Genomic DNA, 18,344 nt, shown 5'->3' with positions numbered 1-18,344 from the left:
CTGACCGTGCGAAGCGGCGGTGCAGCTGGTGGTTCTGGCGATGGTGTGCGTGACCCTGTGCCGCCTGACAGGCTGTTCCAGGTGAAGATGGAGAGGGAGCAGTGTCAGACGGAGATCAGGGACCTGCAGGATCAGCTGTCAGAGATGCACGACGAGCTGGATGGCGCCAAGACCGCCGCCGCTGACGGAGAAAAGGATGCCATGATGGAGGTAAGACACAGGCCGGGTCCCGGGCCTCTCAGGGGGTAGGGAGTCTACTGAGGAGCTTAGAGGTCTGAAGGAAAAGGGCTTTGTGATCCCATAATAACCAACATGTCAGTGCCACTGTAGGGCCAGTCACGGTGATGTGTAAACATGTTATCTTGGTGGTGCCGAGGCACTAATGACCGGACTGGAAGTGCGCACGACACCGGCTGACGTGGCGGTTAATCTCGGCGTGCGTTGTCACCACCTTCTCTTCTCCTCCTGCTGCGTAGGACCTGATGCAGCTGAAACAGGATTTACAGGAGGTTATGTTAGCCAAGGAGGAGCAGGAGGAGATGCTCAAGAGGAGGGAGAGAGAGCTGACTGCCCTGAAGGGAGCTCTGAAGGAGGAGGTGGCCACACACGACCAGGAGGTGGATAAATTGAGGGAGCAGTACGAGAAGGAGATCCATAAGCTGCAGACGTCTGTAGCAGAGGCCAAGCAGGTGACTAATGCGCCCACCACCTGTACTTACTCTCCCTCAGCGCTGAGCCCGTTCGATGAGCAGACACTTGCAGAACTGACTTTCACATGTGACATGTAAATGTACTCCAGGTGTATTTTGGGGAGAAGCATGTTTGGGATTTTATGTCTCATTCTCCATTCAACACACAGAATGGCTGTTCCACCCCAACAAGCCTGGCTCCTTCCTAGGTTTCTCCCTATATTTCTGCCTTGTAAATAGGTTTTTAGTGCTTCAACATTGTACAGCTTGCTCTTCTTGGTTTTAGGCTGGGTATCTGTATAAGACTTTCGTGCTGATGCTGCTAGAAAGGGCTAAATTTGTTCTACTATTGCCCTTTATCACATCAGGTCTTCTTCAGAGAAGATCTCATTGGTCAAAAGATCAATTAGTAAGGGATATTTTTGATTGAGCTGCCTGGGTAAACAAAGATCTTTGATAGATTTGAAGTGAAATTACATAAAACTTTCCACAAGTTTCAAAGTTTTGCTCGACACTGCATGGTGCCTGTATAAGAGAAAGTCATTGAGCAGGTGTCTATATTACAGCTCTACTACTCACTACTCCTGTACCCCCCCCCCCCCCCCCCCCCCCCCCCAGTACACTCTAATAACAATCCCAGCTGAAGGCGGAAAAACAAGTCCAAGAAGAAGTATTTAAAACAAGTCTAAAAACGGTTACACTGAGTTGGACTACCAATTCCCTCCCTCATCTTTAATACAGGTGAACCAACCATGCGCACTGATAAAGAAAACAAAAGACTCAGCTGTGTGATAGTTAAACCATCCTGTCATCACTTTTCATGGGAACGTATTGGACTCATTTTTAGGCTTGATTGCAATGATCAAGATGAGCTTAATGCGGTCCTGCAGGTTACTGCTGGATGTCTTAAACTGCTACTAACAGAAGATTACATGGACCTGTGGACTAAGCTTAATTGCAATGGAAAATCCAGAAGGATAAACTAGCAGATTAGTTGAACTCTCGTTACCGTGTCAAGTGATTATGATACCAGACAGCTGGTCTAGATTCTTTACTACCACCCCCTGTTAATTTTTGACCAACCAAGAGCAATGGAATGGATGCATTTTACACCACAGACCTTGACTTAATGCTGAAATTGGTTTTCAAATAAATTTTTGGAATACTGACTGTCCAAACAGCAAGTCACTAGTGACCGAATCAGAATTCTAAGTGTTCACCAAGTAGTGTTTGCCTGACCACTGTTGTAAAAAAGTAAAATTCCTACAGCAACATACTGTACTGTAACCTTTGGAAGTAGCCTGTTTTAGAGGAGGTTAAGACACAGCTAACTCAACATGAATTAAATGACTGCATCATCATGTGAGGACCAATGTAATTCAACACTACCTCTCGCAATGACTGCATCATCATCTTCCTACTGACATCAAAGGAGTAAGGCTGAATTTTTTTTAAATTAAATTACCACTAACATTACACATATACTAATAATAAGATTAACTTAAAGTAATCACAGTAAAATATTTGTATGACCAAACCCATTTTACGTTTGCATGGGTTATTTAAAAATATGCTGTGCATTTATAAATAAGCCTATACCAAAACACACTTAAAACATTAGTGATATGTAATAAACTATTTCACACACTAGCCAGATGAGCCTTGCAGGACTGAATTCAGCTCAAATGAAAACATAGTTTAAATCGGGTCACTGGCTGGAGTTGATGAGTTGATTGTTAGATAGGGCTGCATTGCCTCAATGCGCTCCAGCAACTCCTCGTGCTAGGTCTAGTGCCAGTAAGCTCAAACATAATTGGTGGCTGTGGAATGCGCGCTCCTCCCAGCTCCTATGTGATGGTGAATACTTCCTGGTTGAGCCAATGTGAATAAGGAGTCCAGCTTAGCAAAAGGTGCATTGGAGGACACATCTTTATCTTTGACACTCCCAAACTTTCTGGGAAGTTGTTCTGAGGCATGACTTTAATCGCAAATAGAAAAATCACAATTTATTGTTGGTTCACAGCAGATATATTTTTTGGGTACCTTTTTTTGGGACCAAAATGGGTGGAAAACCCTAACATTTCACAAAGGCTGTATGAGCATTTAGTTTAACCAGGTACAGTTGGCTGACATGTTTGTTTCCTGTTTATCTGATTGCGTTGATGCTTCCTTCATAGAACCCGAGTTAGGCATGTACCCACTGATATCCGTTATTTAGTGAATGGAACATATGCAGTAGTGTTTTCTATTTCACTCCTTCAAATTTGACTAGCTTTTCAATCGGTTTGAGCCATTAGCTATTATGTTTTAAAGTTTGGGAAAGGCAGGTCTTGACAACAGCCAGCACTTTCTGGAATCTTTAACTTGCTGGAAAAAAGTTACTTCCATACCTGGAGAAGAATGTAGTCTTGAGTTTGCATCCAGTGCTTTGTAAACAAGTGAAAAGATGGCTTTACCTTATTATAGAGAGTAGTTCAGGCCTTTTTCTTAAAAATAATATTTAGTTAGGTCAACAAAGTCAAACCTGTTATTACTCTCAAATATGAGAACACAATATGTCTATGGCAGTAACATTTTTCTGTATTTGTATCCAACAGGCCAGATTTAAATAATACCAGTTTCTGTCCGTGTGAGTGAGCGACCACACAGGCTGCTGAGTCGCTTAGTGTGTGCAGTGTGGCATTCATCTGTCCTGTCTCCTAACGATACGCTTCTCCTCTCCCTCGGCCATGACATTTGCATTGATAGGGCTGCCCCATGCAGAGAACAACGCTGGAAACTGGAGCACTAAAGTGTACCCCATGCCTGTTAATTGCAGTGGCAAGCTGTCACTAATCTAATGAGCTGTACTTCATGAGATGTGCAGTGTTCCTCCTATTTTTCTCTGTCCATTGACCAGGGCTGGGGTAATTGTGGACCTCGGTAGATGAATGATGAGTTTGTTTCACACATTAATAGCAGCAAGGGGTTGGGATATGCTGAATAAAGTGGGTCAGAGAACTTATGGAGTGGACTCTAGTTGATTGTTTGATTTGTCATTACATTGTAAGTTGAATTCCTATTATGCAACATTAGTTTTTATTTAACTGAAACTATAGCGCTTGAACCGTTAAATCTGTGCTGTTCTTGTAGATCAGTTCTGAGGGAGAACAGTGAGAATTGGCGGAATGTGAAAAATGTGAGCAGATAAGGTGCAGCAAGCAGAGAAAGGGGTGTATCGGAGAATGTTCCTGGCTTCAGATGGTTCCAGAATGTGCACCCTGCAGACACATTCTGATACAGTACTCGGGACGTGAGGGGGTGAGACGGGAGGGGGTGAGACGGGAGGGGGTGAGACGGGAGTGACCACGGCTCTTCAGGGGTCGGCTATAATATCCCATGGAGGGACATTCCTAATTCTCAACACTCTCTAGGGGCCAATCCCGGGCCCTTGATACATCTCCAGGACTCCAGCCTGCCCTTATCCCTGACCTGGCCCAGACCACAACGTCATTCCTAAACTCTGCACTAGCCCAATCCCGCAGCCATTTGTCCCACCTTCTAGCCCTCCACTTGACTCATCCCTGCCTGTCTTTGGTTTCTTTGTGGTCAATGAAGCCACATGGTCTGGGGCTTCATTGCATCTCTCCCGGGCTGTTTTAAAGTAGAGATCCTGCTGGATGTTTCTTCAGCTGATGTGTCGCCTTTATGGCACTGCTGGATGTTTCTTCTGCTGATGTGTCGGTTTTTCTTCAGCTGATGTGTTGCCTTTATGGCACTGCTGGATGTTTCTTCAGCTGATGTGTCGCCTCTATGGCACTGCTGGATGTTTCTTCAGCTGATGTGTCGCCTCTATGGCACTGCTGGATGTTTCTTCAGCTGATGTGTCGCCTCTATGGTACTGCTGGATGTTTCTTCAGCTGATGTGTCGCCTCTATGGCACTGCTGGATGTTTCTTCAGCTGATGTGTCGGTTTTTCTTCAGCTGATGTGTCGCCTCTATGGCACTGCTGGATGTTTCTTCAGCTGATGTGTCGCCTCTATGGCACTGCTGGATGTTTCTTCAGCTGATGTGTCGCCTCTATGGCACTGCTGGATGTTTCTTCAGCTGATGTGTCGCCTCTATGGCACTGCTGGATGTTTCTTCAGCTGATGTGTCGCCTCTATGGCACTGCTGGATGTTTCTTCAGCTGATGTGTTGCCTCTATGGCACTGCTGGATGTTTCTTCAGCTGATGTGTCGCCTCTATGGCACTGCTGGATGTTTCTTCAGCTGATGTGTTGCCTCTATGGCACTGCTGGATGTTTCTTCAGCTAATGTGTCGCCTCTATGGCACTGCTGGATGTTTCTTCTGCTGATGTGTCGGTTTTTCTTCAGTTGATGTATCACCTTTATGGCACTGCTGGATGTTTCTTCAGCTGATGTGTCGCCTCTATGGCACTGCTGGATGTTTCTTCAGCTGATGTGTCACCTCTATGGCACTGCTGGATGTTTCTTCAGCTGATGTGTCGCCTCTATGGCACTGCTGGATGTTTCTTCAGCTGATGTGTCGCCTCTATGGCACTGCTGGATGTTTCTTCAGCTGATGTGTCGCCTCTATGGCACTGCTGTAGGGAGGGGTGGATATAGGAAGTGATCGAGGGGAAGGATATCTGAAGATGTATCAGTGATGAAGGAACGAGAGTCACAGCCAAGGTTATGTTGTTGTTGGTGTCCATCTGGTCTTTCTTATTGGAGGAATTTGCCTTGAAAGTAAAGTTTTCCATTTCGGTCTCTCTACACAGAGCTGGCTGTTTGAGTGTGTAGTGAGGGATGTTGTTGCTCACCATGTGAGGGCCGTGCCTGTGTGAAAGGACGCTGTTGCCTAAATTATTGGGCCTATTGTTCCTCTTCTGTGTTGCTGCCTGGAAGAGCTGAGCTGGTGGGGAGGGAGCTGCCAAAGAGCCTCTAGGCTCTGGGGATTCTGACAAACACCCCCAGGAAAGTGGAAGACTGGGTTGGCGTGTTTTAGGCTTTGACATATTGCAGCTTTTAAAGATAGAATTTAGCTTGATCAGACTGAGACTGAACTGAGAAAACAATTTTAGAAAACAGTGTTCTGAACACAATTTAATTTAGATAACAATGAACTCTTGCTGCACCGTATGGCACAAAACATGCATGTGGTGGCCACTTAGTGAGACATTGTCTTGAGACCTCAGAGGCCACGAGGAGTATCTTTCAGAAAAAGGATGTCATGTAATCTTGGGAGGGTGGTAGCATGCAGCAATTAAGATTTACAACAATTTACACAAATGTATCTTCAATACTCTAAATATCCTTTCACTGTTCAGTGTAGTTTGCTCTGGTTGCAAGTTGTACAGTTCACACGCCTTCCTGTAAGATTTACACTCAGCTTTAACATTCCAGGTCGTCATTTGACCGTGTTTCTCCCCCCAGCCTTACTAGGCAGCAACAAGAATTTTCCAATTGAATATATGTGCTATACTGTGTTTCCCGCTGACAAAAGGACTTCCTGAATGGTCTTTTGATGTTATAATCACTTTGACTTGGTATAAACCATTTAGGATTGTAATACTAATAACTGTGTGTTCAGAGTTATTTTGCAGTCCCATTTTGTTTGAACACACTAATGACATTCTACGGCTTGGTGTTTTGTGACACAAAACTTTAATTCTCTGGTTCCATTTGTTCAGACACAAACTGACTGTTTCCCTCCAAGCTACACTGTGACTAGCTTCATACTAACCCTATACTTTAACTAGCTTCTTGCACCACAGTCTATTTAACACAATGTCTGGCAATTACCTTTTTGCACATTGCTTGCACTGTGGGTAACAACATTTGCATTGCAGTTAACATAACAAATATTTGAGTCTTTTCGTTCATTTGTGTCATTAACACCAACTGCACACGCGGCCGTCTACAAGTGATGAGAAGTTCGACTCGCTTTAGTGATATGGATCTTTTCGAATCGTTCAGAAAAAAGAACAAATCTTTCAACTGAGTCAGCCCCATTAATAAAAAATGTATACAAAAAAAGCTCAAGCGCAACTCACTGTCCAGTCAAAATCAAGAGGCAAGATCAAGGATCAATTTAGATTGAAAGAAATCATTAGAAAATAGTAATAAAAATGATAACATTTTGGGTTTTTTATTGGGTTAAAAAAATGTATAGCCTGGCTGTCCCATCTTCAGTGAAACCAATGTCAAGTGCACTGTTAGCAGCTCCTTCAAACAGTTCACCGGTCCCATACTGGACACGAATTTGCGGTCCTATGCTTCATTATAGTGATATGCAGTTCAGAACGATTCGTTCGTTTTGAACAAATCTTTTTAGTGACTCAGGACTTGTTCAATTGTATCGAGTCGAACGTTTGACATTGGATTACTACAACATGATCACTTGCTTCATACCCGGTCCTCCAGCTCAGTTTTCCGATCAACTTCCATGTGCATTCACAGAGAAAAATAGATCAAGCAGGAACATCAAGATGTTTATAACTGATAATTGACCGCAGAATATGTAAAAACACGTAGGTAGGACAGTACAATAAACAGATGAAATCGTACACTGAGCCTTTGCCTAACTAAAAAAGACTCGCGAACAACAGACTCTGTCAGTTTTATCGTTCAATTGAACAGATGTTTTGTTAATTTGAACGGCTGCCAGCGTAGGTCTACCCCGACTGCTGGCTTCCAGCTCAATAGCGTACTCTCTGTCCAACAGCTGTTAGTTTGACGTTCTCAAAGAAAAGTTAATCTAGAAAATTGCATTGTAAATACATTTGCAGATACATGGACGCATAGCCTACAGTAATTCATGTAGTATTTTGATTGTAATGATAAGGAAAAATCAAGCGTTTGCTTAAGTAGAGAAGACATGTATACGGCATTATGATGATGAGCATTCGTTGGCCCCGGGGGTTCACTGAAATGAACGAAATGACTCGAATGAATCAAACTTTTTACTGAACGACTCAACAAGATCTGAGTCAGTAGAAAGAGTCGAACAATCACTTACTTCATACACACACGTCACCGCCTTACCTGACAACCTTCCAGCTATACAAAAAACTGACCATATACCGGCATATAGCTCCATTGTCAACATACTGTTCCTCATCCCCCACTAAGATCGCGCCCCCACTTAAACTAACACCACACCTCTAACTATTTCCCACATTGGGGCGCGAACCCGTGACCTTCTGAGTCGCAACACGTGACCGGCCGCCAGTGTTCGAACCCTTTGAGCAATACAAAAGATGAAGTGAACACACACTTTTCATTTCAAGCTAACATTCATACCTCGATGGTGTGACGTCACAAAGCAATGTGGGCACTTTTCGGCACTTGTCGCTTTGGAACAATGTTCCAACACACTTCTGGTCACGTGACGCAAAACTTGTGGGTTGACTCTTAAAGGGATAATTCAACTTAGATTCAAATTTGGGTGAAATTCAGCGTACCCTGATTTGTTCTTTAATGTCCATTGAATATTTTCTCATAACCAGCCATTATTCACCTCTGTACCAGCCTGGAATTGAAACTGTGCCCCCTGAATTACAAAAACGCCATTATGGTTGAGACACACGGCAGCATTTGTAGGCCTTGCAATCACTTTGCATTTGTCGTACCTCCGATTGCTAACTCACCTCATGTTGTGTGGCCTTGCTCAGTAGATGCATAAATGATATTGCGTTTGCTGCTGAGAACAGCTAGTGGGAATGCGATGATAATCAGGACTAGTCTGACGACTGGGATCTATGTAATGCTCCATTGTGACTGACTGCCTTTGTTCCCCACTGTGGTCTATTTAATGCTCTATTCAACTTTTTCTGCTTACTCTTTATTTGTCTGGCAGTAGAGCCTCCATTTAAAAAGTACTATATTTCCATGTCTGAAAGACAAGAAAGTATTTGATTGGTGGCATCTAATGGTTAATGGAAAGATGCCTGTCCACCTCAAGCATGTTTTAATTCCCACTGCAACCCTTTCTTCCAAGCCATCACATGCCTGTCTTCACTAGGCAGACCTAAGTCTGTGTCTTTTGTTGAAGAGTGATACTTTTGTATTGCTTATCTCTTTACTGGTCTTACAAACCAAGGCTTATTCAGTGCCAGAGAAAAGCTTGAGTTTTCCATGGTGGTATTTATTTTCCTTGAAGGCAGAATATTTGGTGCTGATTGCAGTTAACTCGATATCACGCAGAAAATTACCCATACCTGGAATTACCTTGGTAATCTATATATTTTTTTATTTTGTCACAATTTATTTATTAAGTTATCTAAAACTTCCCTCTAATACCATGTTTACTTTTGCCTCAGGAATAGCCCATTCACAACAGCTCCAAAAATGAAAGCTTAATCAACCTTGGCTTGCAGTACACTCCTGCTTTGGACAAAAACATAAATAAAACCCAGAAGAAAATAGAATGATTAGTTGAATTGTCATGCATTTTTTAAAATCTGTAGAATGGTCCTTTGGAAGTAAGGTTTTTCACATATTTGATGAATGTCTCTGGTTTCAAGCCTGTAACTACAAACTAGAAACCACAACATTTTGAGAAAAAGAGGTGTTTGGCTTGGGTAAGGCCATAAATATTAATACTTACTTGTCACCGTGGCCTGTTTTTGTCAGTTAGAATGGTGTCACCAGTCTGTTGTTTCAGCTCGATTAGAAGGGATGTCCTGTGTTCCTCTGCATCCTGGTCTGGGTCCTTGGGTTAGTTGGAGGGAAACACTCTGGACCTCAGCTCCTAACTTAAACCATTCTGTCAGGGATTCTGCTGGGACACTGTTGTCAGCTCAATTAAGTGCTGCATGTAAACTTTCCCAAGGCCGTGGTAAGCCAGAGGGAGCAGAACATGGTAAATTATTTGGTATACTAGAATGTTACACTGGGAGCGTACACCACCAGAACATTTTCAGATTCAATTAAAAGTGAGATTATACTTTTTAGATGCTTTGCTGGATTTAGAGTGGATTAACTGGCTTGTCATTTCAAAAACTGATGTTTATGTGCCAATACATTTTAGTAGAGTGGGGCTTTGCTGGTTCTGGGATTACCCTGGCAGGTTTATTGTGGATCGTAATTGGTACAGGAATATCAGTAAACTCCATTGTTTGTGCTGTGGGTTTCAAAGCGGATTCGGCAGGGGTTGTGTGTGTGTTCCCAGTGAATTGAGAAGCTATGTGTCTGGACCTGAGCTCACACACTGGGCCATGCATACTCCAGTGCATCGTTAGTGCCACTCTTTTTACTATCTGCACAATGGTAGTTAATGCCCAACTATAGACACACAGTTTGAGAGTACACAAGAGAGCCCTCAAAGTCAAACTCCCCAATTGTTCATATCGAGGCTTTGTCCTAGCCTGTAAAAAATGACAAACCAAGGGAACAATGATCCCCAGGGCCCGCTGTGCATTTCCCCCACCCATAGAGCTGCCCCCCCCCCCCCCCCCCCCCCCACCGACCTGTGAGTGCCAGTGGACAGTGTAAGCCGTCACTGCATCCTGGGTGGGAAATGGGACAGTGATAGAAGGGGTGTGGGGATGTTTGAATGACAAAACACTTAGACCTCAATCAGTCTACATTTCCTGTATGCAAGTTTCTCACAGAGTTAGAAAGTCTGCTGAATGACTTGGATGTAAACTTGACCTCCACCCACAGCCCAGATTTAAATAATAGTAGAACTGTGATATATTTTAGCTAGTCAAACAGTGTTGTTCACATTCCTCTGTCACATTCTTCTGTACCCTGCCGACCTGGATTCTCTTAAGTCCCAGACCGGTGAAACATGTTATATGTTTGGCGCTTGACCCTGACACCTTCATACACACCTAAGTCTGAGAATACTCTGTCTGGGTTGTGGGTCAACACAGTGACATGCATGTTTCCTAGGAGGCGTCTGCTGTGTTCCACCTAACCCAGGCAGGGATGTGGGTTTGGAAGAGGGCCAAACGCCTCTGGGTCTTGGGGGTGGCGTGGTTAATGATCTGTCTCCTCTGCTGTCCCCTCCCCTGGGTGACCTTAATGCCTCACCTCCCACCAGACACACAAACAGTGGAACACGGAGACTCACTAGCCAGTGAGGGTCCTCAACCTTGCTTAGTGGTGAGGGGATGGGTGAGGGGGGAGGACTTTGGACTCTTTCCTCACTGTGAACACATAACGAGTCACTGCAGTGCTTCTAATGAAAGGAGTGGACTCATACACATTCCCATACACTTGGTCAGAATAGCCTCCCTTTAAGTCTCACACAATCATTTAGATAGACACCCATCTCTGAACTCATGACTGCTTATCATGTTAGTGCAGTAGTTTCAAGCCATTAGATGTCTGGTATCTATCATATTGTTTCAGTATCGCTGGCTCTGACTTGGACATAGCGTTTGTGTGTGCCTTTGTTTCTGTGCGTGGGTGTGGGTTGGAGTGTGTGTGCATGTAAGGTGCATCAGATGTGAGCAGAGAATGTGGCAGGTGCGTGCGCCAGGTGTGTGCGTGTGTGTGTGCGTGCCTTCTTGGGTCCGAGTGAGGCCAGTGAAAGGTGCCTGGCTGCCTGCCTGTCCAGGCAAGACTAGGGAAATAGAACTCCAGCGTGTTAATCTGCACCGCTGGCCTCTAATCCCCCTGAGAGCAGGCATTCCTCCTCCCATGAACCTGCTGGGTCCCTGCCTGCCTGCCTGCCTTCGTATTGTATAGCATGAATGGAGAGTAAACTGATAACATACAGTATCACCCGTGTTTACATAATCATTCAGTAAATTAAGTATAGGCCCAGTGTATCGTAGTAGGAAGGGCTGGAGTCTCAGCCTCTCTCCAGGGAACACTCTGGCCTCTATCTAGTGTATTGCCCTTTTCTGCACTAGGGAAAATTCCTGTCCCTTTTCATCAGTAATGAAGCCCACATGACTGTGAGTTGCTGGTTGTTTCTCTGGAGGTGTACTGCACAGGCGGCCCGCACTGTAGTAAACAGCACACACCTGTCATCTGACGTTCTGTCAAGCATAGCCTCATTTCCTGATAATCTTGTTTCTGAACAAATACAAAGGAAACGGGCTACTAAAGTATCTTCCTAAACCAACACTTTCAGGATATGTAAATCCCTCTGACTGTCATAGCCGATCACACAACTTGCATGTGATACTGTGAAACACTGTCAACATACCATTACTGCAGATACACAATGGATTTAATTTTAATTTTATGTGTAACCTTTTAAAATAAGCTATTCACATGAGACTATATTATATATTTAGTGCTTCCTATCATACAGTGGATATAAAAAGTCTACACACCCTTAATAATGCCAGGTTTTTGAAAGAATGATAGGTGATAATGCCAGGTTTTTGAAAGAATGAGACAGTCACATCTCAGAGCGAAAGCCATGGTCCGCAGAGAGCTTCCAAAGCATCAGAGGGATCTCATTGTTGATAAATATCAGTCAGGAGAAGGGTACAAAATAATTTCCAAAGCATTAGATATACCATGGAACCCAGTGAAGACAGTCATTGTCAAGTGGAGAAAATATGGCACAACAGAGACATTACCAAGAACTGGACGTCCCTCCAAAATTCATGAAAAGATGAGAAAAAAAAGGTCAGGGAGGCTTCCAAGAGGCCTACAGCAACAATAAAGGAACTGCATGGGCTATGGGGTAGGGTGGCAAGACAGAAGCCTTTTCTTACAAAGAAAAACATCCAAGCCTGGCTGAAGTTTGCAAAAACAAATATCAAGTCCCCTAAAAGCATGTGGGAAAATGTGTTATGGTCTGATGAAACCAAGGTTAAACATTTTGGCCATAATTCCAAAAGGTATGTTTGGTGCAAAAACAACACTGCACAACACCCAAAGAACACCATACCCACAGTGAAGCATGGTGGTGGCAGCATCATGCTTTGGGGCTGTTTTTCTACAGCTGGAACTGGGGTCTTAGTCAGGGTGGACGGAATAGGCTCTGTGCAGCAGCGTAGAAACGAACTTCCGCTTTTGTCTAGAAGTCTGCATTGCAGTTTCCGGTTTACTTACTAATACTCATCCGCATTAGTAAACACTTAAACTGTTGTACGGAAAAAAATAAATATAATGTACGTGACTCATTTAAGTTTCAAGGTACAAGTGGGGCATCATTTTAATCAGGAGAATGTCCTCTTTTTAATAAAATATGGCTTGCGTCATTCAATGACTTCAAATGCTAGACTAGAAATAATCAGAAAAGGCGATTTTTTTATATACTTCCACGTAACGCAGGTTTAAGCGCAATTAATATCGTATAAGACCAGATGTTTACTTCCTATGCCAGTTTTAATTTTTCAGTTTCGTTGTGAAAATAAAAGAGGAGACCTGTTTTGGTGCTTTTTTGAGGCTATGGAATTTTAAGCTTAATTCAGGTTAGAAGAGGCTGAACGAAGGTTCGTTTCAATTCACTTGCTATGGGGATGCGCTAGCGTTCCAGCTCAGCCAGCGTTCTTTTGCCGTTTTAGAGTCTAGGGTGAATTTTTATGCGTTATATTGTCCTGCCTAATACTACACTAAAAAGGAACACAACGCTAACTAGCTTACACCACAGTAAACTACTTACCCTCGTAGTTGTGCAGATAACTCGATAAGTAGAGGTTGCATCCCTTGTTCCGCTTGTTGGAGCAGGGAACCAGGCATCAACAATTCGATGGACATCATTAATGCTTATTTTAGGCAGGTCTTGGAGACATCTACTAAAAACTGAAATTTTGGGCGACGCGGGTGATCGCCTTAGGTAAACCGGAAACTGATATGCCGACATCTGCCTAAAGCGGAACTTTGTCCATACATTTGTGCACAGAGCCTATTATGAACAGTTCCAAATACCAGGCAATTTTCGCACCAAACCGTCAAGCGTCTGTTAGAAAGCTGAAGAGGAAGTTCACCTTTCAGCCAAAAGCACAAAGCACGACCCAAAGCACACAACCAAATCCACAAAAGCATGGCTTCACCAGAAGAAGATTAACATTTTGGAATGGCCCAGCCAGAGCCCAGACCTGAATCCAGTTGAACATTTGTGGGGTGATCTGAAGAGGGCCGTGCACAGGAGATCTGACAGATTTGGAGCGCTTTTGCAAAGAAGAGTTGGCAAATACTGCCACATCAAAATGTGCCATGCTAATATAAACTCCTACCCAAAAAGACTGAGTGCTGTCATAAAATCAAAAGGTGCTTCAACAAAGTATTAGTTTAAGGGTGTGCACTTTTTTTTTCAAAGCTTTCAGTTTGTTTTTCAACTGAATTGTTCACGTTATATATCACATTAAAGGTAGAAAAGGTTCTGACATGATTTATCTTCGTCTTATACTTTTACATCACAAGAACCTGGCATTTTAACAGGGGTGTGTAGACTTTTTATATCCACTATAAGTCATTGCCTATTGGTGGTATCGGGTAACAACTACAAATCCCATGTCTCGTTAACCTTTCATCTGTTTGCCCTTTGAACTCCCCTGGGTACACCAGGTCCTGGAGGTTCAGGTTGGCTTAAAGATAATTCAAAGACTGTGGGTCAGAGTAAAGGAATTATGTTTTTCTTGTATTTCCTGTGACCGTTGGCATAAAACACTGCTATGATTTTAACTTGTATGTGCTTTTAGATAAACCATCAGATGTTAGCACATCTCCTGCAATGCATGACTACAATACAAAGGCTTGGAACCTACTCCTCTTACAACACAATGTTATTCTGGATAAAGTCACTGCACTCAGTTGTTTACAAATGTTTCCATTTACAAATGTTTAGCTTTATATACATGTCGGAATACTGCTGTTTACAAAACAAAAATAGTTATCCGCATAAAAATGTATGACAGGTGACTTAGTATGTCTCCCAACGTTGATGACAGATAATTAACAACCGGGGTGTAACATTTATCCTTGAGGCACACTTTTTGGTGTGCGGCTTGGAATCTTTTGTCTGGTTCTATTCAACTTTGTGCATGACCAGTAATCCCGGCATATTTCAATGTCTGCATCAAGACTGTATGCTACGCTTTGTCATATTGGCTTTGAGCAGGTCAATTAATACAGATACACAATGCAACATCTTATTCAGGCAGAGTGAATATAATTCAAAATCTTCAAGGTCACTGTGGACTGAAACCTGATGTGTGGGACAGCAGCCCAGACATACTAGCCAGTGAAGGTTCTGCATTGATTAGACTTGGCAGAGGCAAAGCACACTGGGTCCTCTTTCACACTGTCTTGCCATAATAGCCAAGTTCAGACGAAGACAGGATGCCACCAATAGTGGACCATTTAATTAGGGAATTTGATCATGTTTAAAGACTGGCAGCAAACAAGCAAATGTCTCAAGGCTTAAACAGCAACCTACAACTGTACAACTTTGGCAGAAGAAGCCATTGAGACATTAGTTTTGTTAAAGCTCATAGGAATAAGTGGTAAAATAAGTGTATTGGACTGGTCCATTCGCCCTAATCTCCAGCTTGTTGCTGGTGACAGGCTATCTTTGTGTGGGCCAAGCTATGTCAGTAACCAGCTCAATTGGAAGTGAATAAAGATTTAGATTTACTGTCATGTTTCCATCCAGTTATTTTGAGAGTTTTTTATTCTTATTATTGTTGCCACGTTACTATACATATTTCTACCCTGCATTTAGTTTGTACTGACTCTTCTGTCTGGCCCCCAGGTGAGTGCTGCAGTGAGCAAGGAGATAGCCCAGGTGGAGGCAGCCAAGGGAGCAGTGGAGGGCCAGACGGGACGTCTTAACCAAGAGGTGGAGAAGCTGCGAAAGCGGTCACAAGAGCTGGAGAATGAAGTGGCTAAACTCAACCGTATCATTGACGATGCCAAGCTACAAGAGAGCAGGCTGGGAGACAGGGTGGGCCGGCTTGAGGTGAGGCTGGGGGTCAGGGTGGGCCGGCTTGAGGTGAGGCTGGGAGTCAGGGTGGGCCGGCTTGAGGTGAGGCTGGGAGTCAGGGTGGGCCGGGTTGAGGTGAGGCTGGGAGACAGGGTGGGCCGACTTGAGGTGAGGCTGGGAGACAGGGTGGGCCGACTTGAGGTGAGGCTGGGAGACAGGGTGGGCCGGGTTGAGGTGAGGCTGGGAGACAGGGTGGGCCGGGTTGAGGTGAGGCTGGGAGATGGGGTGGGCCGGCTTGAGGTGAGGCTGGGAGACAGGGTGGGCCGGGTTGAGGTGAGGCTGGGAGATGGGGTGGGCCGGGTTGAGGTGAGGCGGGGTCACAGGGTGGCCCAGGTTGAGGTGAGGCTGGGAGACAGGGTGGGCCGGGTTGAGGTGAGGTGGGGTCACAGGGTGGGCCGGCTTGAGGTGAGGCTGGGAGACAGGGTGGGCCGGGTTGAGGTGAGGTGGGGTCACAGGGTGGGCCGGGTTGAGTTGAGGCGGGGTCACAGGGTGGGCCAGGTTGAGGTGAGGCTGGGAGACTGGGTGGGCTGGGTTGAAGTGAAGTGAGACTGGGTCACAGGGTGGACCCTGTGTATTGAATAACGGACATTCAACTTGTCTGTAGTCTTACGCTGCTGTATGTGTCTCCTCACAGAGAGAGAAGAGGCAGCTGGAAGAGTCTTTGGCAGAAATTAAAGAGCAGGAAGAGGAGATGTCACGTGCCAACCGTGCTCTGACCACACGGTTAGAGGATGTACAGGTGAGAGTGACCACAGCTCTGATCACACGGTTAGAGGATTAACTGCTATGAATAATAAAGCTTAGAACCGCTGCTTGGTTCATTTTGACTGCTCGTCATTACCCATTGGGTTGCGTCCGTCTTCTGTTACAGAGGAACTTGAGCAGGTTGAATCATGAGCACAGAGAGCTGGAGGAGAGGCTGAAGGAAGAGAGGTGTCAAAAGGAACAGTTCAAGAACACGAAGAATGAGATTGAGGACGAGCGGAGGCTGCTGGATCGCACAGTGGAGAAACTACAGAGGGAGGTGAGACGTCCTGGTTATGGAGCACCACAGGAGTGCGTGCGTGGGCATACATGTTAGGTCATTAGCAAGGCTGACTCCGCCACCTCCCGCCCCTCCCTGCAGATGAGTGAGATTGTGGAGGCGTCTCAGTCGTCCACCCAGGAGCTTCAGGAGCAGATAGACGCGTACAAGGAAAAGAACCGTCGGGAGCTGGCTGATCTTCAGAGGCAGCTGAGGGAGCGTGGTCTGGAGCTGGAGAGATCCTGCCTGGCTGCGAAGTCCCTGCAGGAAGAGGTGGGTTAGCCTGCACTCACCAGGACAATGGAGGATGAGCAATTGTTCTGGCTCAGTGTGGTGTCCACCCCCACTCTGGGTTTGGACAGTGAGGTCACGGCTTTGGAATGTGTGTCCTTCTCTACTTTTTATACCCCCCCCCCCCCCCCCCCCCCCGTTTGTCCTAAACTGAACCAGGAGGTGCCAGGGGTGAAGGCCTGGTGGCCAGGTTAAAGGGGTTAGAGTATGTATATATTCATAGGAATTTCAGCGTTAAGAGTTGGCGCTTTAGTGGGTGGTAAGAGAAGTCTGTTCTTTTTGTAGAGCTTCAGAATAATTTTGGGATCTATTATTTTCAATTACAACTGTATATTCTCACTTTCTAAGTATATAACCCCGTATTAACTCTGGTCTGCACCACCCACTGCCGTTTCACCTCTGACCTCTCCTTATTGGATATGGTTTGACCTACTAAACTCTTTGGAATCTTTGGAATGTTTTTGCTGGATTTGTTAAGTAAATCATATGGATTACATTGGGTGTGGCTTATTTTATCTAATAATGTCCTCCCCATCCTGTGTCTGGGATACTCACCCCAACAGAATGCCATTAAAGATAACTACTTTCCTACAGTAAGTTTGAAAGTTGTCCAGCCTCAGTCCAATACATTCCAAACACAAAGAGAATTGTAACATGCTGAACGTTTATATGCAGACGTCTCAAATTTAGCCTGCATTAGAGGCCCTTTTGCAATTTTTTTTGCTTTCTGTTATATCCAGTGTAAAGTGCAGATGCAGCCAAATATATAGACACCCTTTCTCTCAATAATTTACAATGTATTATCATATAAGTTTTACATTTTAAAGAAATCCCCACACCTTGCTTGCAATTTCAACCTATAAAAAGTTTCTACATTTTAATTAAAAAAATAAATATTTATTTTACCCTGCCCAAGGGAGAGTAGTTATTTTGTGCCTTTTGTAATGCAAACATTTTGGCCAGAATTACTGCAGAAAAAAGATTGTTGTAGTCATCAATGAGCTTGCTTCAGACCTGGCAAACTGGCCTGTTTTACAACAGAAAACAGATCTAATTGTTTGTAGTTTGAGGGGTTCCTGTCTCTACTGCTGTTTTCAGCTTTTCAGATTTTGGCAGTACCAATATCTTGGCTGTTCAGTCAAGTAGTAACTCCAAGGTGTGTAATACGTTTATCCATGTTTGTCTTCCTTATAATTTTTTTTAACTTTAGTTGTATATCTGCAATGCAAATGAGGCTTTCCTAAAGTTGGAGACCCTTAAATAATCTCCACATGCTCAGATGGAATATGCTGATGTTTATTTGTCCAGCTGGCCTACAGGAAGAGTGGGATGTAGGGTCATGGTTGTGAAAGCTGGAATGACTGACTTCACATCCTCCCCCACTCATACACCCCTCTAAGGCCTGCTATTGAGCTCGCTGTTTCAACTTCTTTACGTAGCCACTCAGGACAGCCAAC

General features: G+C 44.3%; 1 protein-coding gene across 2 annotated transcripts in view; it reads left to right on the top strand.

Moving 5' to 3' along the window:
- The window catches only part of cgnl1 (cingulin-like 1), a 35,085-nt gene that overhangs the window by 6,859 nt on the left and 9,882 nt on the right, over nt 1–18,344 (top strand). For both annotated transcript variants that reach the window (XM_029123377.2, XM_029123376.2), the window contains exons 7-12: nt 72–210; nt 477–689; nt 15,342–15,548; nt 16,207–16,311; nt 16,444–16,596; nt 16,699–16,869. In XM_029123377.2, coding sequence (XP_028979210.2) covers nt 72–210; nt 477–689; nt 15,342–15,548; nt 16,207–16,311; nt 16,444–16,596; nt 16,699–16,869 — 988 coding nt within the window. The remainder of the gene's footprint in view (nt 1–71; nt 211–476; nt 690–15,341; nt 15,549–16,206; nt 16,312–16,443; nt 16,597–16,698; nt 16,870–18,344) is intronic.

Source organism: Esox lucius, chromosome 2 (genome assembly GCF_011004845.1).
Source record: "Esox lucius isolate fEsoLuc1 chromosome 2, fEsoLuc1.pri, whole genome shotgun sequence".
Classification (NCBI taxonomy): domain Eukaryota; kingdom Metazoa; phylum Chordata; class Actinopteri; order Esociformes; family Esocidae; genus Esox; species Esox lucius.
The sequence above is the reverse complement of the archived record's forward strand: the minus strand, read 5'-3'. Positions and strand labels throughout refer to the sequence as shown.